Consider the following 26,202-nt stretch of genomic DNA (forward strand, 5'->3'; position numbering starts at 1 on the left):
AAAAGGCTCCCATTTTTGTGATATCACACGTAAAAGCAGATTTTGCTTTTAAAACCTTCATTTTTTGTTCTATTATTCTTTATTTGAAAAATGTAATGATAAAAACTTTTTACAAACCTGTTTTTAGACAAGCTATATTTCCATCCATTCAAATTCCAAACTACCTAATAATATGGCCAAACAGACAGTTTTTGTGGTTCTGGCATCTATTATTGACATTGTGATGTCAACAATTCTGTTTGTTAATGGTGACAAATGGGAATTGTTTCCATTATCAATTGTCGATTATTCATTTCCAACATCTTTCATTGACATCTGGCTTTGGACAATTTTAAGGAACTGCATTATAACTGGATGCGTTATTGGAGTTGTAAAGAACAGTGATGACGGTCCTCGCCGGTTAAAACAAGTTTCACGGTTTCCGTACTTCATAGCATGCATGAATGGTTTCTACTCATGTGTGAAGTTGTTGGTATTTTCTGAGCAGCCGGAATTTGTGATGGGTCCAACACTGAAATGGTTTTGGGGACTTTTTGCTTGGAACTTATTTGGAATTGTTGTTTTTATCGCCCAATGGAATTCTCTTGAATCTCTTTGCAGTGATTTTTCACCAGAAAATGAAACTAAATCATCATCTACACATAAGAGCACAGAGAAACAACCTCTTATGTCAAAGTCAAACCATGTTATTAATGGTAGGGCAAAAATAAACTCGAAATTTTGTCTCTATGACGGCCGCATCACAGGTCGTTATTTTACCATATATATATCATCTAAAGCCAACTAAAAAGCCCAGATTAATAGTTTCCAACTTGGTACATTGGTTGAAAAGAACAGTTCTATGTTCATTTCTTGTTCATGTTTTTAAATTTTCCTTTTTTTATAATGTTTTGTTTTCTTAAAATGTGTCTTATGTTTTAAGACTATTCCTCCATCGATGAAGTGGAAGTCTGCATTGAGAATGGAAAGCCTCGCATTGTTGAAAACGCAAAGTCCAAATCGAAACATGAAAGACATGAGGGAAAAGACATCAGCGATGGAAAAGAAGACAAAAAAGATGAGACTGATAAGAAGGGAATGTCGGAACTCGTAAACAGGGCAACTGTTGGCAAAATGGTTTCATTCGTCATTCATGATTGGCCTCTGATTATTGTTGGTGTTGTCTTTCTTATTGGAGCAGCAGTTTCACAAATATTTTTGCCACTTTACACTGGAAAAGTGATAACAGGTTTGGGTTGCTACTTTTAAATGAACTTGACCATAATGTATATGTGTTTGTTAGTTTTTAACAGTTCGTTTAATTCCTAAAATCTTGTAAAGTTGCCGAGTAAATCTTTCAGTTGAAAGACCAGAATTTGACAAATGGGCTCACCAAGTGGTGGGATTCTATTTTTTTGTCAACCAGTTTTATCACAAAGTCATATTTTTCAGCTGGTTGTGTTACAAAAAGTCCGTTGACAGTAACCAGTAATGCTAACAGGTTCGCTGATAAAATTTCGTGACATGGTTCTATAGAACCAATGCGAACCAGTTGAATCCCACCACTGGGCTCAACACAACACAAGGGTAGTGTAAATTGTGTTATATTTTGCACTGTTTCCAGGTATTGTTGTTAGTGGAGACCATTCCCAGTTTACTAAAAGTCTGATTGAAATGGCTGCAATTTCACTGGTGGCTTCGATATGTTCTGGAATTCGAGGTGGTTGTTTCACTGTTTGTATCCAGAGACTCAACATTAGAGTGAGAAATGCTTTGTTTTCGTCAATCCTTAGTCAAGAAATTGGATTCTTCGATAAAACCAGAACAGGTAAAATATTTGTGTAGGGTAAAGCATTTTGTATATTACTGCAGTAGTGATGGGACGAGTACCCGGTACCCGGTACTCGGTATCGATGGTATCGAACGATTTCAGTGGTATCGATACTCGTACTCGGTATCGAAATATTTTGTCTCGGTTTTCGATACCAACGTGCGAGTACCGAAGGCCGATTTACACCATAAGAATACGGGCAACTTTTGGCCAATATTTGCTTCGGACAGCACAAAATTGGAAAAAAGTCCCGCCAGTTTACGTACGTCTTTTTCGCTATCACGTGGTGATTACATTTTTCGGCATGTGTGTGCGCACGCCTTTACCCCGAGCATGGCAGATAAATTAGCTAGTGATATACAACTAAGTACAACACTACACTTAAGTACTCGGTAATCGTACTCGGTACTCGGTATCGAAGGTATATACATGTGGTACTCGTACTCGGTATCGGTACTCGCTTCAAAATCTGGTATCGTCCCATCACTATACTGCAGTATTGCATGGAAGTTTTCATTTATCTGGACATGCGCACAAGCTATCTATATACACCGAGGACCACTGTGAGCAACATTAGATTTGCACGCTTTGACTACATACCAGTTTATGCACAATGGTCACTTCACTGCAGAACATTTCAATTTCAAAGATATCTCCGTAATTACAAAACTTTCAAGTTGTTGCATTGTTGCTAAAGTTATTTCGTTCGAACAAGTACAAAAAAACATATAAAACAAACATCATTCTTCAAGTTGCTTTGTCGATTTGTAAAACCCCAGAAAAAAATGATTTTTGTTTTAAGGTGAAATTACTTCTCGACTCACCTCGGACACCACGACCATGAGCGACACTGTCGGTTTGAATCTTAACATTTTCCTTCGAAGCGTCATCAAAGCTATCGGAGTTTGTGTATTCATGTTTGCGTTGTCATGGCGATTGTCCATTGTGACGTTTCTTGGTTTGCCGCTTGTCTTCGCTGTTTCTGAAGTTTATGGCAAATATTATAAGGTACTGGTGTAAGATTCTAGATTAGTGATTGTTCACTTTTCTTAAGTTACGGACCATTGATCGAATAAACTTTTACTTCCCAGCATTGGAAAATGTACTAACACAGGGACTCACAGTCAGGCCTGCTAATTTCCAAAAATTGGCTTTAAATATGGCAAATGCTCAGTAATTTGCTGAGTCAGCAATTATTGCCATAATAAAAGCCTATGCTCCGTTGTGCCACCTTTTGGAAATTAGCAGCCCTGCCTGTGAGTTCCTGTGTTAGTAGCTCTACCCCCAGCATTTATTTGTAAAACCCAACATAAAAGCACCGAAAAACAAATAAATACTTGATTCAAAAATATATTTGATTTTGACAGAAATGTATGCATTTTGCATCAGCTGTATCTTATTTAATAGGTTTTTTTACTGCTTTCCTGGTACATTAAAATGGCAGTTTATATGTTGTATGCATATTACCAAAGTTTATGTTACAATTCAACACAAAAAGGATTGCAGGGACAATATGCAAAAGTTCATGATGACTGGACTTATACTTAGAAATATTAAATAAGCTAAATCATTGTTGGGGGCTTTTGTTAGGTCTGTGCCCATTATTGCCCTGCACAACGATTTAAGGAAGGACTTGGAAACAAGTAAAATAGTAAAAACTTTTGAGTTAAAAACAATTGTGAATGCTCTAAAACTGTCGCTCGCTGACAGTTCACTTTGAACTCATATTAGCCAGCAAACTTATTTAGAGACACTGTTTTAAACACAACAGAAAACCAGTCTTAAGTTTTAAAGCTTAAATACCAAGTGACCTTGTCATAATTTCACAGAAACTGCAAGAGGAGGTGCAGAACCGGTTTGCTCACGCCAACGAAGTAGCCGAGGAGGTTTGCTCCTCAATGATCACTGTGAGGAGTTTCGCTAACGAAGAGGGGGAAAAGAAAAGATACAGTAATCGACTTTCAAAAGTTTTTGAGATCCAACTCAAACAGGCTTTCTCCTACTCTGGATATGTTTGGTCGACTCAGGTGATGTTTGGTATTTCTTCTTTTTTGTGTTTGTTTGTGTCAAGATATGTCAACTGAAAATCAATGGCTGCTTTTTACATGTTAAACCAGGAACCAGACAGCAGTTTCTGAAAATTTGTAAATAGAAAAAAATGTTGTTTTAAAGAACTGGAATGCAATAACACTGCAACTATATAGCTGTATAAAAACCCTAATTCCAATGCAGCATTTTGAATGCTTGGTCAGGGATTTACATGATTTGAGCTTAATAATGGTCTGTATAAACTAGCATAGTGTTTAAAACATTTGGTCAGGATGCTGACTTGGCATCAAGCATTGTAAACAACCAGATTATGAAGTTACACTGTATAACATTGTACCTTGAAAAACAGTGCAGACTGCCAAAATACCTAAATGTCAGGAATCAAACTAAAAATATACAACACTATTTGCATTCACTGAATACTTGGTAACCGGCTGATTCGGTATTGCGCCTTTTATGAGCCTGGCGTACTATGATTTATATATGAGTGTGCCGTGATCGTTGGTCTACATAGACGCTTTAGGGCTGATCCCAGTTATGAGTTTATGTTCATCTTAAATACATAAACACAAACTGTTTTTTTTGTCGTAAAATTATTAAACAGAAAACAAAGACCTACAGTCTTGAAATACAGAAAATTATAATCATAACTTGATGCTGTAGTTTTTTGAGCTGATGTTGATAGTTGGCACTCTGTGGTACGGTGGGCATTTGCTGTTGGCTGGATATCTGTCAGCCCAAAACTTCATTTCATTTATTCTCTACCAAGAAGAGTTGGGGGAATGTTTTAGTGAACTTGGCGAAGTTTATACAGGTTTTATTGAATGCTGTGGTTGTAATTGAGATGCATTTGCCAGCATTTTGATTATGCTGATATCTAACGTGGCTTTATAAGCAAGCTTTGTGCACTCCACCCAAAACTGGTTTTGTAAAAAGTGAAATAATGCAACTAATTGCTGGACTATTTACTTACCCGTAAAATAGTGTATAATTGTGTCTTATGTTTGGTTGCCTAGGGTCTATACATTTAGACCACATGTTTTGTTTATGTCAATTCCAGATAATTGCATACTCTGATGAATTGCAGAAAAAAATCTATTATTTTGGTTATCTCGTCCTTATTGTAAAAATAATTTTATAAAACTCTGTCTATTAAAGTTGCTTGTTTCTGTTGACTGCACAAAGCTGGTCTTACGAGCAAGCTTGTATAATCATCCAACTGTAATCATTGCAATTTATTTTAATTTTTTAAGTTGGAAACAAATCAATTAACCAATCAATTTGCTTGAAACAAAAGTTTTGTTTGTTGAATGTTGCATTGTCACTATAATTTTTGTTCCCTTGTAGAGTTAAGTTTTAGTTACTTTGATTTAGATTAGAGAAACTAGTTTAGATTGTTACTCTTGTGGTAGCTGTGTCTTCAGTTCTCAGTTCATATACTCCACTTTGAGACTTTGTGACTTTTTGCATCTATCAAATTTGAGTTTCTGTGTAGTAGTGTTCAGGTCAAAAACACAGTAGTTAAACAGTTTTGTTTACGTTTACATTTTATTTCAGAAAGTTATGCAGTTCTTACATTTTAAGGATTATTTTGACAAGAAAGGTTTAAAATCTTATGATTTGCAGAAAATAGAAATATTTGTGGTTATATATTATTTTATATGTGGTCTTATAGTTCCAACTATACTATACAAAAGAGTTTCTTTAAACATTTTTGGTCATTTGGTATGCTGATATCCAGGGGGTCTTCAAACAGTGGGGAAAACCCAAAGCCTTCTGCCAACCAGAAAAATCACAATGAGTAAAAATATCAACAACTATTTTCATATTTTTGTGTTTACTTGACTGTTCAATTGCATCGTGATTTTGTGACATTTTGTGTAGGTTTAGTGAAAAATGATTTGCAAGTCTTGGCATAATCCACTGTAATGTTTTCCTATTTTCATTTATAATTTCAGATATTCACGATGTTATTTGAGGTTTTAGTTCTTGCCTACGGAGGTCATCTGGTTCTTAACAAACTCATGAGTGCAGAAAGCATTATGTCGTTTGTACTCTATCAATATACAATGTCCGATTGCATAAGCACTATTGGGGCAGTATACACAGGTAGGCAGATTAAAGTTGGAACTATTGGTGCATAACAAACTTAACGGGAATTTTAATTGATAAAAAGTGCATAGCTTGCATAAAAGTTAAGTTAACATTTACTTTTAGAGAGGGCAGTTGTAAAAAAAGATATAATGTGGAGAAAAAATGTAGTTTATTTTTAATTTTTGTATGTACACATATATTTAGTAAACATTACAGTGCAGAACACAAATGTAAGAAAAATATAACATAAAAATTTAGATAAGAGTGCAAAGAATTATATGCAGGACCAGGCTCTTAGCTTAACATGGCCTAATAAAATTATATTTTTGAAAAGGAGCATTAGGTGAGGATAAAAATGCTCAATACAAATATATATAAAGCAGACCAAAGCAACTATTTCATTCACCAGTTTGCAAGTCAAAGCAATTGAATTTTTGCATCATTTTTCATGCTTTCTTTTTAACAAGGCAAGCATGGCTTGTGCTTTTGCATGAAATAGACAATGCTTGAGTATGATATAATGTTGCATGATTTATATGGTGTCATACTTTTGTTTTATTTTATCCCGTTAAAAAAATGGTTAATTTTGTAGAAGTTTCACGTTCATAGGTTCCTTAAACTTTTTTTTTGCTTGACCAGGTTTAATGCAAGCACTAGGGGCAGCAGAGAAGGTGTTTGAACTTATCGAGAGAACTCCAGCTATGGACATCCACCAAGGTCACCAAGCACCGGATGACCTTGAAGGTCGTATTAAGTTTGACAATGTCACATTTGCATATCCAACAAGAAAAGATCAACCAGTGTTAGAGGTGTGAGCAGGATTATTTCAATTTTATTTTAAGTTACTAAGTGGTCTACTTGTAGCTGAGGTAATTCCTTGTTGTTTTGTTTGGTAAATTTTAGATGAAAATTAAATTCAAACACGTTAACTTTTAGATGCCACATCTTTGGAAACACTACAATGTAATTTTGCCCCTAAAAGTATGTAGATAAAAAATTTAAAAAAATATTACTGAGATCTTGTATGCACAATAGCGGCTTGTGCAAGCAAAATTTTTACAGCAATGAAAACGAAAGATTTGTGTATGAATGCTGTTTTTAGGAGTATTATATTGCAACCAACTTAGAATAAGCTGCATGATAGGTAAATTAGATTAAGCAAGATGTACTTGAACATAAAATTGCAATCATTAGGAGTGTCATAAAAATCACAGCAACTACCAAAGTACATTCTTGAACTGATGATGACAACAGCAATTGTTGAAATATTGCAGTGCAATAAAATGTACTCTCTGGTAGTTTGAACACCACCAAACAAATGACTTTCTGATCCTGGCAACTGAATTTACAAATGCAATAATTTGTTTCAATTCTTGATTGCATTTTTTATACTTTTTAAATTGGTTTCAACAAAGCTTCACTGGGTTGACATTGAAACCTACTTAAGTCAAGACGGGATTAGAACCCAGAACTCTATGACTAACTTACAAATGCAATGATTTTTTCAGAATGTGAGTTTTGAAGTGAGCCCAGGTGAAGTTGTAGCATTGGTTGGTCCAAGTGGAGGTGGAAAGTCATCATGTGTTAAACTGCTTGAGAGGTTTTATGATTGCTCTAATGGTCAGGTTTTGATCGATGGCAGACCTCTCAATCAATACAAGCACGAGTTTCTTCATGAAAAGGTGAGTAAAGATAATGCTCTGAAAATTTTGTCACACTAAAAGAAAATATGTTTTAACTTTTTGTAACATTAAATAAAGATATACATCTTAAACTCAAAATTTTCATGGTGTCAAACCGAAATTGTATGGTGTCAACCGAAAATTGTTGATTTCAAATTTCGGTTTTGTTTCTACTTGTAACCTGTTTCCCATTTCAGGTTGCACTTGTCGGCCAGGAACCGGTTCTTTTCGCTCGATCCATACACGACAATATCTTGTATGGACTCGATGAAAACAATTACACTAATTATGACGTCACACAAGCAGCGATTACTGCCAATGCCCACAATTTCATCAATGAACTTTATCAAGGTTATCAGACAGGTTCGTTAAGAGTTATTGTTTGTTTCATTTTTATCTTCGGTGGGCGAGCAACGCTTTACTGCGTTATGCTCACAATGAGTCCTTCGCCGAACTGCCTGGTTGAACTAACGAAAGCCATGTCATCAAAACTCCGATATTTAAAATTGGTCGATCTCTAATTGTAAGTTTAAGTATAACATTGCGCATGGTTGGATTAATGTTGCTCAAGCTTCTTGCTAGATAAGGTGGTAAACCCACAAGGCGCTAATCACTCAGTCGCTTTAAGAAGATAATGCTTTCTTTGGTAATTTGTGTAGGTCGTTTGTTGTTGACATCTCATGTGATTTACCATACTTGACATTTTGGTGCTTCTTCTAAGCTAGTTATGGGTCCCCTTCCTTGAAGGGGACACATCTTGATTTTACTCGATTTCTTTTTTTTTTTTTTCTTTTTTTTTCTTTTTTTTTTTTTTCTTCCCTGAAGTTTGTCCACCCCATTTTGCCCTGAAATGTTTGATGGATTTGGATGAAACTTTCACAGATGGTAGATATAGTTGTGTAGATGTGCCATCTGCTTCGTTTGTCATGATAACCCCAGTATTTACCCCGCTAGCCCCCAAAATGTAAAATGTGGTTTGTGCGCACCACAAACGTTAGTTTTGTGTGATGTTATAAAGGCAACTACATATGGTACTATGTTTAAGGATTGCTTGGTGAACGTGTTTGCGAATAGCAGTCAAGGGGGTTGTTCACAGCCTTGTGACGTCACAAGTCATTACGGTTGTTGGTTAAAACGCCCCCTAGTGGTCAAACTTGAAACATTGGCTGATTTGGACAAAATTTTACAGGATTGTTAATTGGGTCATTGCAGTTTCATATTTTCAACATTAGGGTGAAGAACCCCATCAGTTACCCCACTAGCCCCCTAAAATGGGTGAATTTTTAAACAGGGTTGGATTTGGCTGAAATTTGGATAGCTTGTAGAATTTGCCATTGACAAATGCCGATTGTTGTGTTAAACCCTGTAGCCCCAGCATTTACCCCACTAGCCCCCTAAAAAGGGTAAATTTTTTAAACAGGGTCGGAATTGGCTGAAATTTGGATAGCTTGTACAATTTGCCATTTACAAATGACGATTGTTGTGTTAAACCCTGTAGCCCCAATAGTCACCCTACTAGCCCCCTAAAATGGGTGAGTCTTTAAACAGTGCGCAATTGTTGGAAATGTTATGCCATTTATAGGTATCGATTGTTGTGTTTTACTTCTTTGTTTTAAACTAGACAAACTTTAAACAACGCTTGAATTGAGTCGATTTGTATAGTTTGAACTTTGCATAGCATGACTATCTAATCTTAGTACCAATCACAGTGTTTTACTTTACAACACCAAAGTTTCTTATGGTTATCTCTTGAAATGCAGTATTTACAACTTGGCATGTGTGGGGACCCATGAGTTTCTGCATGCAGAAACAACTAACGTTTTAAAAGACGGTGGCTAATATGGGACCCAATATAAAATAAGTGAAGGAATTATATTTATGTTTTAAAATAGATCATAGTGTATGTGCAAGGGCAATATGTGCTAAGCCACCCTTCTAGTTGCATTCCTAATTCCCCAAAACAAAATAAACTAATTAACATTAACATTTGTGTCAGTAAATTGAACCACACGTGGCTGTGACTGTTTTTACCACAGAATACTGTTTCCATAGAATACTGTTTTTACGATAAAATACTGTGTTTCACCATAAAATACTGTTTTTAGCCATAAAACACTGTTTTTAACCAAAAATACTGTTTTTTATCGAAAACTGTTTTTACCATAAACTACTAATTTTTGCCAGATAATACTGTTTGTAACCATAAAATACTGCTTTTTTACCAAAGAATACTGTAATCACCATAAAATACTGTAATTACCATAAAATACTGTTTTCACCATAGAATAAAAGTAATCTATGGTTTTTATTTCAATTTTTATACAGAAACTGGTGAGAAAGGAACGCAGATGTCTGGTGGTCAGAAACAACGAGTCGCAATTGCAAGAGCTCTGGTTCGAAATCCGCGCATCTTGTTACTGGATGAAGCCACAAGCGCACTCGACACTGAAAGCGAGTTTCTGGTAAGCTACAAGGTTTGGTGGTTCGAATCCCAAGCTGGGGCTAACACTGCAAATGTTCTGTTTCGTCAAATACCGAGCATATCACGTTAATGCTCTGTACTCGATTGTGACATCACAAACATTCCCAATTCCACACTACTTTTGTAGCTTCCCAAGCTCCTTTACGCCACCAGCGGTGCATTTGTAAGCTGTACAGGCCCAGAAGAACGCGTTTTTCCAACATCTAACGCATTTAAAAAAAAACTGTCATTTTTGTTCTTGGATACCCTTTTCGAACACTAGTTTCGTATGTTAGCAGGGCATGAATATGTGAGCGGACAACGTCTGAATGTGTTATGCCCACAATGAGTTTGCCGTCGACCTGCCTCTTTTACCATAAGTTTGTTGAATCCTGTCTTATTCGATTTTTACAACTTAAGCCGTTGGTGACTTTAATTTAGTTCAACCTTCGGGAACCACTGGGTTGAAGCAATGTCGCTCAAGTTTCTTGCTTAAGGAAACACAATCGACTGAGATGGGATAATTTTTAACACATCCGTGTTAGCCCGTATGAAGTGTTTTCGCGGTCGCAGTTCATGCACCCCTGGTTTTGTATAAATTAACCAAAATAGTCAAGAAACAGATCGTTTCATAAGTTTAATGATGACTGACGTGGCCCTTCATATCACTGATGATGGCATGAGCATTTGCCGAAACTTTTGAATAATGTAACATGTCGCCTTTTTCGTCTTTTTGGGCCATCATGTCACTAGACAGAAATGTCATATTTTCTACTTTTTGTCAAACAGGTCCAGGAAGCTCTGGAGAGGAGCAAAGCAGATCGCACAGTTCTCTTAATTGCACACCGGTTGAGTACGGTGGAGCGCGCTGACCGAATCGTTGTGATCGTAAAGGGTAAGGTTGTGGAAACGGGGAACCACCGTGAACTGATGGAGAAACAGGGACTTTATTATAAACTTGTTTACAGGTGAGAAGTAGGAACTGAAACGCGATTAAATTTTAACTTTAAATGACCTCTGTTTAAGTTTACAAAGTCTTCATATCGTTATGTGACATTTTACCACTATGCAGTTTTTCACTCTTATTTTTTGACTTTTTTAACCCCACTATATTGCGAATAACTTTTTAGTTTCATATTTTAGAGATGGGAAACAAACTGTTATTTTTTTGTCAAATTGTCAACAGATCTGGTGTTAGCATTAAAACCGTAACATCGGTTTACCATTGCTTTCATTTGGTGCCGAAACAAGCTAGAAAAATCTATGTCATAAATTTGTTTTGAATTGTTTCATGATTTTTTGTGACTTATGTTTTTAAAGACAATTACACCAAAGTACGCAACCGACGACCTCCAACGACCTTGAAAACAGTGATGATGTCATTGTTGATGACGTCGACCAGCTGCAAACGTCACAAAGGGCGATACCACGAAAACGTTCGATATCTAGCAACGCTTCATCGTCATACGGAAGTTCGTGTAGTCCTTCGTCGTTTAGATTAAAAGTGTGACGTGGCAGTCGTTGATTGGATCGAGATTGTTGATCAATTTAGGCACTTTTAGGTTTTTAACTAAAACTGCAATCTTGCGTGTTTGTTTTGATAACACTGTAATACTTTTGTGTCCACAAGTAACATTCATAGTAAAATCCAGACAAATGCTTTATTATCTGGCTTTTTCCGACATAACCCGAACCGAATATATGTTTTTGTCGTTGATTATGAAATAACAGGTGGCCAAGTAAAACACGAAAAAAATCGCACTTTTTTAAATACGAATAATGTCGTCCGTCTGTGGAACATATGTAAGCTGTTGCTGCCAGGCATAATATTAAGTTTATAGAGCTCTTCTGGTAATTGTATTTTGCACCGACGTTTCGAAGTCCTACAATTGCCACCACTGAAAACCTCACAACATCACATCGTTCAAGACTTTGCACTGCTGGTTTGCTGCTGTATGTTTTGCACGAAATGTTTAATTTATTGACATTAGTGATATTAAACGCGCGCATATAGACAGAAATAAGTGAAGTTAATTTATTGAAATGTTTTTTCGTATTTTGCTCTGTTGTATTTTTTTGCTAATGTTGCGATTATGGCATTAATTGCAGTAGGAAACATTTTGTCAGCTTTTTTCCGACGCGTTACATATGGTATTGCTTGCGTATTATAAAAGTTGCTAATTTGAAGCGCAAAATATAGGATTAAGCCAAAATATAGCTGGCCCAGGCCAGAGGTGTACAGAGTCTGTTTTTTTAGACTCCGACTCCACTCCGGGTCCGAAAAAAATGACTCCGACTCCACTCCGGCTCCTGATAAATAGCGCAAAATCAGACTCCGACTCCTGATAATACTCCGGTATAACAGACAATTGTTGTTTCAACGAAGCAACAATAAACGCAAAATTAACTCCGGATCCGGCTCCTGCTCCGGCAGGCATAATAAAACGTAAACTCCGACTCCTTTTAGACTCCGGCAAATTTTGGCAAAATCCGGCTCCGGACACTCCGGAACCTCGGCTCGTGTACACCTTTGGCCCAGGCATCCTTTGGTTATTAAACTAGCAATATGCGGTGTATTTGGCCCTTACTTTGCCTTCTATTGGTTTCATACTAGTTTACCTTTCTGCAGCTATATCCGCAACTTCTCGGTTTAAAACACCTTTGTACGCGTTACTGGACAAACTCGCTCTTACCCTAACCTTATTGTTAACTGCCCTGTGGTCTTTGCGTGGTGGTGTCAAAGTGTTATTTCATGATTTGTGTGTCGATGACAATAAAATAAGACTGATTGTACATTTCAGGTTAAAATTTTGATATAGAACCAGTTTCATAAATTTTTGTTAGTGTCGCTTTGTTTTTAAACATTTATTGCAGATCATGGAGTTATTTTAGGTGGCTTGAATAAATTAAAAATTGTAAGTACAACTGCGTGGGAATTCCACCAACGGCGCCCTTGTGCAAACTCCCGGAAATAATGTGGGAACTTAAAGTCGTTACTTCCGTATTGTTGGTTTCTTTTTATTTGTGATGGCATTTAGATTTCAGACATGCGATAAAACGTTTTCGCTAAATTCCTTTTCGAGAGGTATGCCCAAGTCGATTCAAAATGTTTAAGTTCAGCAGAAACGAAGATTTGTTGTCTACAGTTGAAAAACAAAAAGATCAAATTTCACGCTATGAAAGTCGGCTGAGAGGTTTGGTGAATTTTTGTTTCATAAAAAACAGAAAAAAATCATATTACCTTGTTGTTTAATATTGTGATCACTTATGTTTAACGTCCTAATAAAGACCTAAAACTAACAAAACAAAACACCAACTGCTTTTTACACGAAGGTAAAAAACGATGAAAGTTTGACATGAAGTGCTATTACATGCCAGTCTGCAGAGTGTAGCAGCTGCACGAGTTTTTTGAAAAAATTTTTTGCACGCCAAGATTTGGGGTTTGCACGGGAAAATATTGCACCAAACGCACTTAATTGGGCTGTCTTGACCTCTTTTATTTGCTTTGCACCTGCTGAGATTGGTCTTGCACGCGAACTTCGGGTCGTGCACGTGGGACATGTTGGTCCTGTACGCACAAAATCTCGTCGGGAACTGCCATGTTCTGCAGACTGGATTACATGTTGTGAGCTGTATAATGCAATACTCCAACCAAGTTAGCAGAGCTAATGTTTTTACATCCGTTTTACTTTGCACAAAATAGATTTCAAAAATGAAACTTAACAATGTCATTCAACACCCTTTTTGATGTTTTCTGCATATTGTCAGTATCACGTTTTTCTCAGATATTGTGCAAGCTTATAAAAGTTTGCAAAAAGAGAAAGATGCTCTTGAAGTTGGAATGAAAGCTTTAACATCGACGGCCCCGAAAAGTTCAGAGAGATCGAAAAAGTCACAAAATGACAAGACACAGCGGGTAAAGTTTTGGATAGTTTATGTCATCCTGTAACATGCAATACAGCAGAAAATTTGTTTGAAATTGTGACTTTACTCATAAAAAGCTTTTTATGATCATGATTGTGAAACCTGCTATAAGCATTATTTACCCTGTGCTGTACATAACCATCAGCATAAAACCATGTACGTTACACTAATATTAAACCTTTCACCAAATTATGTACCATTTACTTAGTTTAGCTTGTGCAGTGAACTATGGTAAATTCAGACCCATTTGGAACAAAAAAATTATTCCGATTTGGCGAAAATCCGGATTAACCGATGTCGATTACTTAAAGCCTTACTGCATTACAAATCACTTGTTCCTCAAGTTTTGTGTGAATTAGGGGAAGATCCGGATTAACCGAATCTGGTTTACCCAAGGTTTACTTGTTTAACGATGTAAATTTAGTTTAACAGTATTGATGTTTTGTAATATAGAGCTCACATGATGAAGGATCTGAAAGCGAAGACCAAAGCAATGCAGAGTCTAGCAGTGAGCAAGGTAGATGGTTTTTATGATAAAATTGTGAATTTGTGCTTTTTCCAAGTAACTTTAGTGCAGTGGTTCCAAACCTTTATCGACAAATTCCTCACTTGAGAATCTAAAACTTTTTCATTCCTTCCAAATAGACTATATAGTAAATGGTAACCATACAAAGTTCATTTAAAATTGGGTCTTTATCAACTTCACAGGTTTAATTTCCAGAGTTGAAGTGTCTATTTCCAAATCATGTAAAAATTAAACTAAATTCCTACCCTCAAGCTTAAAAATTCCACTGCTTTAGTGCATCACTTAAAATGGATTTCTGGGTTTAACAAGCAAGCTTCTTGCATATGCTATAACATTACTACCAGCTTAAGCATGTTTTCTAACTCTCCAAGTTTATATGTTTTAGCTGATGATGAAAGTTCTCATATTGAAGAAGAAAATGAAGATTCACAAATCCAACATCTCCGATCACAAATCTTCACACTAACTACATCTTTGTCAACTGTCACTGAAGAAAAAGCCAAAATTGTGGCAACATACCAAGCTGATAAGAAAAACTTGAAGGTTAAATTTATTTGCATGGGATGAACAACTTTTAATAAACATGTAAACTTTTAAATGTGAAAAGTGCATAAATCATGACAGCCATAAAATATGCAGTATGTACTCTATTCGGTACCCAACAGACACTTTAGTGAAGATAAACCTACATGAAACTGAATTTGGTTTAACCAAAGTTTACTGTGCATTCGTTACTGGGATTAGCCCTTAAGCATTAATGCAGCTTGGTGATTGTGGCACACCTATATATGAATCATAATATGCCAGGCCTATTGAAGGGTGTATATTCCACTACAGGCTAGATTTTCCCACTCTATGCCTTTATATGTGTTTGGAAGACCGTCTTGATTCAGCAAAAACCTTTACTAGCCTAAACTGAAATTTCGAATTATTTACAGACTAATGCTATTAAAATTTTATTGTTGTAGCTAACTTAGATCTAGTGGGAAATTATCTCTGAGGACATATTACATAGTAAAGGACAAACATTGCTCTGTTGGTGTGTTTCTGTTGTTTTTCATTGTGTGTGTTTGTTTAGCAAGAACATGAATCTCAAATGAAAATGCTTAAAGAGGAAAACTCAACACTTGCCAAGAAATGGCAAGGGCTTGAAGATGAATTTGACAAGGTAAAACCCCAATGTTTGCTGATTCATTAAGCCACAAATGCAATTTGATGAAGTCTCTGTGGGGTGTTTGGTAAAGTCAAATTTATTTGTACAGTTGCTTTATCATTACTTTTTCATTGTTGAACAGTTCGGGGTATCTTCTGTCGTAGGATTGCAACTGACCTACGAACCTGGCAAGATACAGCCGGTTGCATGTATTTTAAATCTAATACTTACCTATGCAGCCAGAAGCTACATTTAAAAGTAGGAATGGGTTTTTAGTCATGACAGGCGATTTAAACACGACAAGCCTTAGAGTGGTCACTTGCTTTTTTTGAATAAATGTTTGTGACTCAATAAAATGTCAGATTTGTTTGTTACAAGACGAGAGAGAGGGTTCGAATACAACAAGCGGATCGCGAACAAGAACAAGCCACCCACTCAATAATGCTAAGAGAAATACAAAGAATGCTCAATGACGAGAGAACCAAGAATGAAAACCTGGAAGCTGTGGTAATTTTTACACTTTGTGTTTAAAACTAAATGGTTCAAGCAAGCATGTTTTTGTGTAGTTTTTTTAAACCTGTTGTTTTGGTATGTATCTGATACTTAACAACAAGTTGTAAGTTGACTCTATTTTGCTTGGTAACACATAGCTGGACACTTGCACTAGTACAGTGGTTCGCAATCTTATATCTCAACCTTAGCGTTAGTTTTTAGGAATCCTACGCACAATTCCGCCCTACATGTGGTGAATCTAACTTTTCAACTTTAAATGAACAATTAAACTCCTAGCTTCTTGTTTATCAAATAAATATAGACATTATTTTTAAGCAAGTTTGCAACTATAGTAGTACATCCTGTTTTAATCCACTATTTTTCCAGATCAAGGAGTTGAGGAGCGCTGCTCAAAATGCTGATCAAGAAGCTCAACAGAACACAGATTACAAGTGGAGAGTAAATCAACTTGAGGAGGAATTGCATGAAGTGAGAAACCGACTTCATACGGCGGAAACTGAAGCCAATATTCCATCACCTCTGCTCCTACAACTGCAAGAAGAGATGGAGAAAATGAAAGTAGGTTTCTGTGTGACACATTTTCTGGGTTATAAGCTGTTAATGTTGATTGTGTTAGAACTTTTTACTTTTGAAAATTATCTAGACCTGTACAGCACCAAGTATACAGTTATCTTTGCTAACTTAAGTTTCTGCAAAATTTCACTGGCAAAGATTAAACAGCCTGTGTAGCTCTTGTAAATATAGCATTATTTCTAAAGCAATTTAGTTAAAAAAAATGTAATGAGCTTTGCATAATTACTAATTTACTGTTACTTAGTTATTACACCCACGATTTACTTTTTTCTGCCTTTACACAACTATTAATGGCTTAGAGCAGTAGTTCTCAAACTGTGCGTCGCGACGCCCTGGTGCGTCGTTTTAATCTTCCAAGGGCGTCGCAGAATAGTTCCGTTTCGTGGCTTTTTGTTGTTATATCAATAAACACAACTTTAATAACAAGTTTCCTCATTAACTTTTATTTGCTGGTGCGTCGCAAGTCCAGAAAACTTTTTCAGAGGCGTCGCAACAAAAAAGTTTGAGAACCACTGGCTTAGAGTTTCGTTAGAACTATGCAAACTAATGGATTGATACTCTTTGATATGCTGATTCAATTCTTGATACATTTACAACAACATATTAAAAATGTAGTACATTTATGTAAAAATTTCATACACAACAATTTTTTTTCTTTTTGTAGCTCGAACACAAACGACAACTGGAGTTGGAGCGCCACCATGTGGAAGAGGTGGAAATGAGAGAAAGACAAATTGCGAAGAACGAAGAAGAAAGAGTAGCCGACCTTGAAAACAGACTTGTGCAAATTTCTAACAAACTTGGAATGTACGATGGATCGAGACAGAAGGACCAACTCTCAATACAGTAAGCTCAGCTATAGTTAAAATGAATTTAGTTGACTCAATACATCAGTGTTCCTTGCAGTAGTTCCAACTCAGTAATGGGGAAAATGTGTTTAGTTATTCTTTTAGTTTTTCAAGAAATTTTAAACAAGTTTCTGAAGAGAGCTTTAGGTAAAATCTATATCGGGCACTGCAAACTTTAGTAAACATATAAAAGTAGGTTGTTGGTTACTAAAAGTTTCGCTACTACTGCTTTTGTGTCTTGGCATACCCACAAGCTTCTGGAGGCACTGAATACAAAAGTTTAGCAACATGGTGTTGGTCCAATCAATTTACAGTTATGTTGGTAATCTTATCATTCTATACAAGTGCAGTTAGTATTTTTTTATGTTATTTTTTTTTTTCTGAAAATGTGCAAGAGTGCAACTTAATTCAAACATAAGCAAGTTTTGTGCCAAACATGAATTATATTTGTAAAACTGGTTGCTATTTAAAATGATTACGTTGTTGTGGCATCACACAAAATTAATTTGACTTTAACTTGGATGACGGTATATATGTCCTCTCTACTAATGAACGATATCTCACCTAAAAACACACTTTTTAAAAAACAATTACTTTTCACAGAAAACTGAAAGATAGAATATCACAACTTGACGTGGAAAACACCTTGTTATCGAAACAGCTCGACACATTCAAACTAAGTAAGAAGGAAGATATGAGTTTGTCATCGTTGAAATCCAAACTAGAAGAAGCACTGGATATCGATGGATTAAAAGAGCAACTTTTGAGATATCAACAACTTCTGAAAGAGGCGGCTGCAAAAAGCAATGAACCAGTGGATCTCACAGGTTAATAATAAGATTGGATTCCCAATTGTGGTCATAATATAGAGCAGTAGTTCTCATTCTTATACCGACATCGTACCACCTGACATAACCTCTGTTTGAAAAAATAGACACATGAATATGCCCATTTTCTCACCCTGACTAGTATAAGAATGAATAATTTTTAAAACTGTTAAAAGCAAGAAACCAAACTTTTTTCTTGTGTTTACCTTCATCAATAAACAAATAATAAACTTCCCAAAGAAACAAGGAATTATAAACTCTAAACGTTACAATATACCAAGAACATTTTTTTAATTAAAGTGAAATTATCTTTTTAGCAATAAGTGATGACCTGATCTATAAAGTAACATTACCTGATATTTCCTATTTGAACCAATTTTGTAATACACTTCCTCACTTTAGATGTAGTGATGTCATTTCAATCTGAGGATTACCAAAAACTTTATCTTGAATCTCAACAAGAATTGCTTCAACTAAAGGAGGAATTTGAACGATACAAGGTAAATTATGACTTTTAAATTTTAACTAGTCCAGTTTAATGGTCATTGAATATGGAACATGGTTCTCTTTTATGAAGCAAACATACATGTTTTTATGACTCCTTCCGTTGAAAGGCGATATCTATTGTTTTCTTCCATTTTTTTGCTTTGTTTCACCCATTTAGTCAACAAAAAGTGCTTCAAATTTATAAAGTTTTTAGATATTTTACACAAAGTTTATCCTCCTCAAGTTTAACCTCAGTTGACCCTGTAATTTACCCACAGGCTCCCAAAACATGTAACTTTGAACATACTTGTTAATGTAAATGCATATTCTCCGATTGAAAGGCCAATTTGTCTATAGCTGACGTGTTAGATTTGTCTTAAATAAACTTGATTTCAGACCAGAGCTCAAAACGTCCTGAAGAACATGAAAGGAGGTCATTCCTCATCCGGAGGAGGAGCTGGATGCAACAGAGAGCAGGAGGAGCTGAAGAGACAACTTCAGGAGGCGAGGGAGCGACATTTTCATCTCCGAGCCACTTGTGATGATGCGCAAGAAAAATCGGCTCAACTTGTAAGTTTGGTTAAGTTTCAAATTTATACAGAGTTTCTGGCAATTGTTTTTTGTAACGACGTTTCGACGTCCTATACAGGTCGCCTTCATCGGGTAAATAGCACTGAATGCGCGTAGTACAGTGCACGATAAACAAAGGAAAAAAGATTTAAACGCAAGCACGTCACAACGCAATGAAAACACTGCACGATAACGAATTGTGCCTCTGATCTGTGAGCAGGTGCCTGTAGCACGCTAAAAGCATTGCGTTTACCTCGCTTCGCACCAAACTAGTGTTTTTCAACCGTTTTTGAGCCACGAAACATGTATTAAAAAAATGTATGTATAAAAATAATATTACAAAACCACAAACGAAATTTTATAATGATGCAATAAAGTAAACAACCTCACACTCCTACTGTATTGTACATAAGTAGCAACATGCCCACGCAAATACATTCTCATTATTACACAACAATAAATGAAGTAAAACGATGGAAAATCAAACTGATAAAAGCAGGTAATTACTTGAAAGAAAAGCTTATTACGCCGGTCTCCCAAAGAACTAGTCAAGCTAAGAAATTTCTTGCGGAACTACTAATGAACACCGGTTGAAAATCACTAAAGAATCACCAAGCCTGAAATAGCTGCGCAATGTTGTAACTAAGGATGTGCCAAAACTGCAAATGTTCTGTTTGGTCGAGCACCGAGCATCTCACTTTAATGCACCGAGCATTAAAAACTGCGATGCTCGGTACCGAGTACTCGGGTTCTGGCTCGGCTCGGCTCGGCTCGGCTCGGCTCGGCCCATCCCTAGTTGTAACGTTATGGAGCGCAAAATAGTGAAGGGCACAATTGGTGGATTATGATTATACGCGCTGCAGCTACACCGTATTACGAGGCGGTATGTGACTGGGGGTCACCAAAATGCGGAACATTTTCCCGTTTTATTGGCATTTTTATCAATCTTGTGGCAAACTATCTACAAAAATCACATTTTGTAATCATTGGTAGTGACTGAAGAGCAAAAAATATTTTTCGTCAAGTTTTAACCTCAGTTTAGTTTTGTATGAGTGCCTTATACTAGATGTCACATGCAAGTCTCATAATGCATTTCTTGCGAAGGTGGTCGAACACCAGAGGGAGCTTGAGAAGCTGGCCGCCGTCCACCGGGCTGAGCTAGAGAGTCAACAGGAGAAGCACAATCGTCGAATCACTGAAGTGGAACGCGAGATCCGCTCACAACGTGAACGGACGGTTGCAATGTTGGCTGATAAAGACAAAGAGATTAAACATCTTAAAGCTTATACTTCGGCGTTCAGTAGGTAAGTTGCTTTATTTGTGGCTTCCAATTAGGGCGAAGCACACTGTTTCGCTTGCTTTCCTTCAAGATCTGTTTCTTTGGAGTGTTTTTGATAGATTTGTAAGAAGGCTTGATATTTGGCCGCTTATTATCCCGTTTTTTTCATAAAAACAAAAAACAAAGCCTGAATCCGATAGTTGGTAAATATGCGGCAACATTCATGCCGAGTGCAAAGTCAGGCCCGATTTAAGTTCGAACCCACCACGACAAGCCCGACCCGATTTACAACTGTACTGCTCAACCTAAGTAGGTTTATAGGCTCAGACCTCAGAAAAACCATTCACGGGAAAATATACAAAGTAACGTAAACAGTGAAAAGTGCTAAAATATATTTTTCGTGAACTCAAAACTTTTCAAAGACCCATATAATTCCGTGGTTTAGTTGCGGACTCACAAAACCTTTCACGGAGTCGTATAATTTCGTGATTTAGTTGCAGACTCACAAAACCTTTTCACAGACTCATTTAAGCCCGCCGACTGATACTGATGCTGTCTGTCAATATTACAAAACGTTTTTTTACGTGTGATTCTATTTTTCATGTTTATGTTGTGTTTTGGGGGGTTTACATTGATTCTGTTTGGACATGAAATAGCTGATGACTTATTCTCATTTATTTATTCCTGTTCCAACATTGTATTTATTTTATTTTAGTGAATACCAGACAGTCGGTCACGTGCCTGAGTACGTACCACGCCGGTCAAGCGGAACGGATGACGTACAAGATCCGACTGAAGAATCGGTTTCGGAAATTATGAACAAAGTAAGATTTCTATGTTAAAACATAAAAGGAATTTCACACAATCGGAAAAATTCGTGGCTTATGTTAGGAAAGAAATGCTTTTGTTAAGCTGCAGACAAGCTGTTAAGCTTTTTAAAATGCTTTTGTATCGTTACACTTTTGGGGGAACGCATGACACGGACATGAAATTTAGCTTAATCAAAAACTAAATTGCCATAGAGGCGGCCGTTGGAGAAATAAGCACCTGTGATGTGGAAGGCATAGCCAAAAGATTGTACACTTTTGGCATAATTGTCAGGATTACAATTTCTCAAACCTTTGATTATCGAGCTTTCAGTACAAAATATTCTTTTGTATGCCTAGTGGTATTAGAAAATAAAAAAGAACAAATTAGGATCTGGCTGAAAGAACATGGGAATGGCAGTTTTGTACCGTAATCTGCTCACGGTTAATTCACATGAAACATATTTTTACCACAACAACTTTCAGGGTTCCATCAACGACTCGAACATGATCCATTACGTGGAGCAGCTTGCGAGGAAAGACGTCACAATCAACAGCATTAGACGTCACAAGAAGCAACTTGAACTTCAAATCAGACAATTGCAAGGGGCCGGTATCATGAAGTAGGTTTAATCCTAATATGTAGTGATTCTCAACCTGTTTTTACACCCATTATAGTTTTACTACCCGCTGTTCTGTTTATTGGACAGTAAGTAATGTTCTGTCAGCCATATGATTCAGCATTTTCGCCCTCTCTATGCACAGTGGTTCCCAAACTTTTCAAGCATGTAGTCAACAATAGGGATGGGCCAAGCCGAGCCAGAACCCGAGCACTCGGTACCGAGCATCGCTGTTTTTAATGCTCGGTGCTCGGCCGAGCTGTTGCACAAACTAACCTGAGCGTTAAATTTGCATATTCACGCCCTGCTAACATATGTAACTAGTGTTCAAAATGGTGTCTATGAACAAAAACGAAAGATTGTTCAAATGCACTAGATGGTGGGAAAACGCGTATTTTATGGGCATGTACAGGTTAATAAAACACCGCCGTTGACGTAAGAGACCATGTAGAGCGAAAACGTAGAAAGGGGATTTTTTTGTGACGTCATAATGCACCGAGCGTGCTTGGCCGAGCACCGAGCATTAAAGTGAAATGTTCGGTGCTGTGAGACTAAACAGAACATACTAAACTTTTTTTCCGTGACACACTTTACAGGGCAACAGCATAAAGTTTAATAAAACATACTTGCAACTTTGTTTTGGTAAATCGGATTGTTTTTTTTATATATAACCACTAAGAAACAGATCAGCTTTTAAACTTCATTATGCACGATCGCATTTCGTCATTTGGTCCTAAAACTCCAAAGAATATTTCCGTTTTTAAAATAACGTACATTTCGTGGCACAGTCACTGCTCTAGGCACAGCACTCCAACCCCACGTTTAAACCGAATACTTTGGGACAGCGACTCCCAACCTAAAATTCATTACACAGTTCTCACACCACTTGTAGCAGTTTTCTGCAAAGTAACTATAATATTTCATAAACCTGGTGGTTGAGTATCATTGCACTTCTTGGGGGTCGTTTGTTCCAGGTTAAGCACCCTCTTTATAATGTGTGTTTAAAAAACCTTAAAAAATGTATATTTTATTTCAGAGACGAGAAATATTCACAGGAGGTTGCCAAACTTAAGGAAGCCATGATGGAATACGAGCGGAAGACGTGAGTAGCTTTCTCCTCACCAATACTGTACAGTGTAATTGTTTCGCAGAGAAACCATGCTCTTGTTGCTGCATAAAACAATAAACTAAAACATCAACAGGGTAAAAACACGCTTTGTGCCATAAAAAGATATGAGCATTTACTTTTCCTTTGTAATGTTATTTCTGTCACGTTATATTGTTCTATTTCCGCTTCAGATTACGCGAGAGCGCCAACATGGAATATCTCAAGAACATCCTCTTCCAATATCTTACCACTAGCGACGCCACAGCGCGCCAGCGCATCCTCGTTGCCATAACAACCATCCTCCAGTTCAGCCCCGACGAATCGCGTCGCGCCGGTGTCAAGATGCGTTAATGCGCAAGCTGCAGCCACGTGACATCGGTGGTGTGACGGATAGCGCGTGATTGTTCGGTGATTATGACGTCATTAGTGGTGACGTAACGGTGTTATGTAGAGGTTTAAACGGATGGACCAGTTGTATCAAGAGGTGTGTGTATACGGGCCGTGCGCGCTTTGGCAGCGGCGGATTCATGCGTTCGATGTGCAAGCCTTCGCATCAATGGCAAAGTATCTTGGTGTAGCAACTTGCCACGGCCAGTTCACGGGTGACTTGCTGTATCACTGTTTAGAACCTCCAAATATCAACAAAAGTATGATGTAAACCAGGGGCGGGCAACTTCTCCAGTCGGCGGGCCTGATATGGGAAAATGAAGTACTTGGCGGGCCGGATTCGTGAATCGATACATTAATCGCGTATTTATCCAGTGATTTAAAACGGATTTTTGACCACCTAAACTAAATACAATCAAGAACGTCGCAATTACAATACAGTCCAAACAATCTAACTGATATAACATAAAATTATTCATCACAGCAAATTTAATGCATACACCACAGACTCAGATACTGCTGAAACACTAACCACACTACACGTGGGGAAACAAAGGAAACCGTGAAAGCAGGCCACACGCAAGGTTGGCAGTTATGTCGTAACAATGGATGTATGGTGCAATGGTAACAACGGCGGGAAAGTTTTTTTATTATTGGGGAGCGTTACTGTTTGTTACAACTATAATTTGACGTAGTAAGCAAGTAGTGGGGGATTCGGCAGACTGTGGCCGCGGGCCACGTTATATCATGTAAGACCAGAAACTGTCTGCGGGCCGCTCACAATCCCGTCGCGGGCCGGATCCGGCCCGCGGGCCGTATGTTGCCCGCCCCTGATGTAAACAGTGCCTTAAACTAACACAACTATTATAGTTTTATGGAACTTTTACAAACAAACTTCGAATTTTCAAAATAATCCAGAAAAAACTGAGTAAATACACAAACAATTCGCCAAGCTTTTTTTTGCGATTATGCTGCGTGTGTATTTCTACAGTGTGCCGTTTACCGTTTTAATCAAAATTCCCTAAGTCAAATGCCAGAAGACATGAAATATGTGATTGTTTATTTCAAATTCTGCAAACTCATGCACTAAACTTTCCAAAAACCTTTCTTTGAAGCGATTCTCATTTGTTCGTTTTGCTGTTGAATATAAATTTGCCAATAGTGTTCTCGCAATGTTTTCTAAGCAAGTTGTTTTTACGTGTCTCCCGCTTAAATGCTGGCCACAGCAAAAAAATAAAGCAAGGGGTGCGAATTTCTCAAATATATAAGCTATTGTTGCCAGGAATAATATCAAGTTTACAGAGCTTATAGAAGAGCTCTATGTTCAGTAACTAACAATCTTTATCTCGTAAGCAATTCGTTTTTGGTCTATTTTATCCGAATCCTTCCCGATTCCGCAATATTATTACTGGGTATGTTTGTTAATGTTTTCTGTTGGTTGAAAGTTTTGACATTTTTTTGTTTTATTGTGTTTCCTATCTCGCTTTGCATTGTGCAATAAACTGTGTTACGAAGTTTTGGTGTTTATCTCTACAACATTGTAAGCAATTCAAGAAAATAATTTTAAGAAGCCCGCACGCTGGAATTTTAGATACTATTGTTTCATAATACATCTTTCTGTTGTTACGTAGTATAACTATTTGCCCACATATGGAAATTAAGTTGATAATTGTACCCAACACTCGTAGGGATGTGCCAAAACTGCAAATGTTCTGTTTGGTCGAGCACCGAGCATCTCACGTTAATGCTCGGTGCTCGGCCGAGCACGCTCGGTGCATTATGACGTCAAAAAAAATCCCCTTTCTACGTTTTAGCTCTACTAGGTCTCTTACGTCACCAGCGGTGTATTAAGCTGTACAGGCCTCGGAAGTACACGTTTTTCCACCATCTAATACATTTGAAAAATCATTTGTTTTTGTTCATAGACACCCTTTCGAACACTAATTACGTATCTTAGCAGGGCATGAATATGCAAATTTAATGCTCGGGTCAGTTTGTGCAACTGCTCGGCCGAGCACCGAGCATTAAAAACAGCGATGCTCGGTACGGAGTACTCGGGTTCTGGCTCGGCGCATCCCTACCCAACAGAACGTATGCTGACATCCAATCTGTGCCTGCATACATGTTTTGAACCCCAAATAAATCAAAAAGTTGGAGTGTAGAAATAATATCGGTAAAAAATTAAAATATAAGCCGCCCTCGATTAAGCCGCACAAACGGCAGGTAAAGAACAATACAAGCCGCGGCTTGCAATCGAGTACATACGGCAATATAAAACTTGGTTTGGTTTACGTTTTGCCGATATTCAATTCAATTAGTTGCGCCTGTCTGCTGAATTATGACATCACAAAAGCAATCAATCAAAAGCAAAACGGACACTGTCCTTGTTCTGAAAAAAAAGTTAGCTGGCGATGTGTTAATCACTATTTAAATCTTTATATCATCAAAGCTAAATCATATGCCTTTTTGTAGGAGTTCGTGTGTTA

General features: G+C 37.2%; 2 protein-coding genes across 3 annotated transcripts; both read left to right on the forward strand.

Annotated features, from left to right (window-relative positions):
* The first annotated feature begins 131 nt into the window (after positions 1-131).
* LOC145227841 (ABC-type oligopeptide transporter ABCB9-like) lies at positions 132-12,889 on the forward strand. Of its 2 annotated transcripts, none has more exons than XM_080092765.1 (12): positions 132-695; positions 923-1,228; positions 1,604-1,807; positions 2,613-2,818; positions 3,640-3,837; positions 4,523-4,673; positions 6,593-6,762; positions 7,462-7,635; positions 7,833-7,998; positions 9,961-10,097; positions 10,886-11,064; positions 11,417-12,889. In XM_080092765.1, exons 1-12 carry the CDS (start codon positions 173-175, stop codon positions 11,604-11,606), a joined length of 2,604 nt encoding a protein of 867 aa, XP_079948891.1. In that variant the 5' UTR covers positions 132-172; the 3' UTR covers positions 11,607-12,889. The 2 variants fall into 2 exon arrangements, with proteins under 2 accessions (XP_079948891.1, XP_079948890.1); XM_080092764.1 differs by lacking the exon at positions 4,523-4,673 and adding an exon at positions 5,818-5,968.
* A 212-nt stretch (positions 12,890-13,101) lies between these two features.
* Positions 13,102-25,231, forward strand: LOC145227843 (GRIP and coiled-coil domain-containing protein 1-like). The gene is made up of 16 exons (XM_080092766.1): positions 13,102-13,290; positions 13,882-14,012; positions 14,474-14,537; positions 14,932-15,089; positions 15,625-15,714; positions 16,078-16,206; positions 16,579-16,770; positions 17,450-17,631; positions 18,237-18,460; positions 18,863-18,960; positions 19,343-19,516; positions 20,621-20,820; positions 21,511-21,619; positions 22,088-22,224; positions 23,258-23,323; positions 23,521-25,231. The coding sequence occupies exons 1-16, from the start codon at positions 13,203-13,205 to the stop codon at positions 23,678-23,680; spliced, it is 2,202 nt and encodes a 733-aa protein (XP_079948892.1). The 5' UTR covers positions 13,102-13,202; the 3' UTR covers positions 23,681-25,231.
* Positions 25,232-26,202: the final 971 nt, after the last annotated feature.

The sequence above is a fragment of the Phallusia mammillata genome, chromosome 5 (assembly GCF_965637545.1).
Source record: "Phallusia mammillata chromosome 5, kaPhaMamm4.hap1.1, whole genome shotgun sequence".
Classification (NCBI taxonomy): Eukaryota; Metazoa; Chordata; class Ascidiacea; order Phlebobranchia; family Ascidiidae; genus Phallusia; species Phallusia mammillata.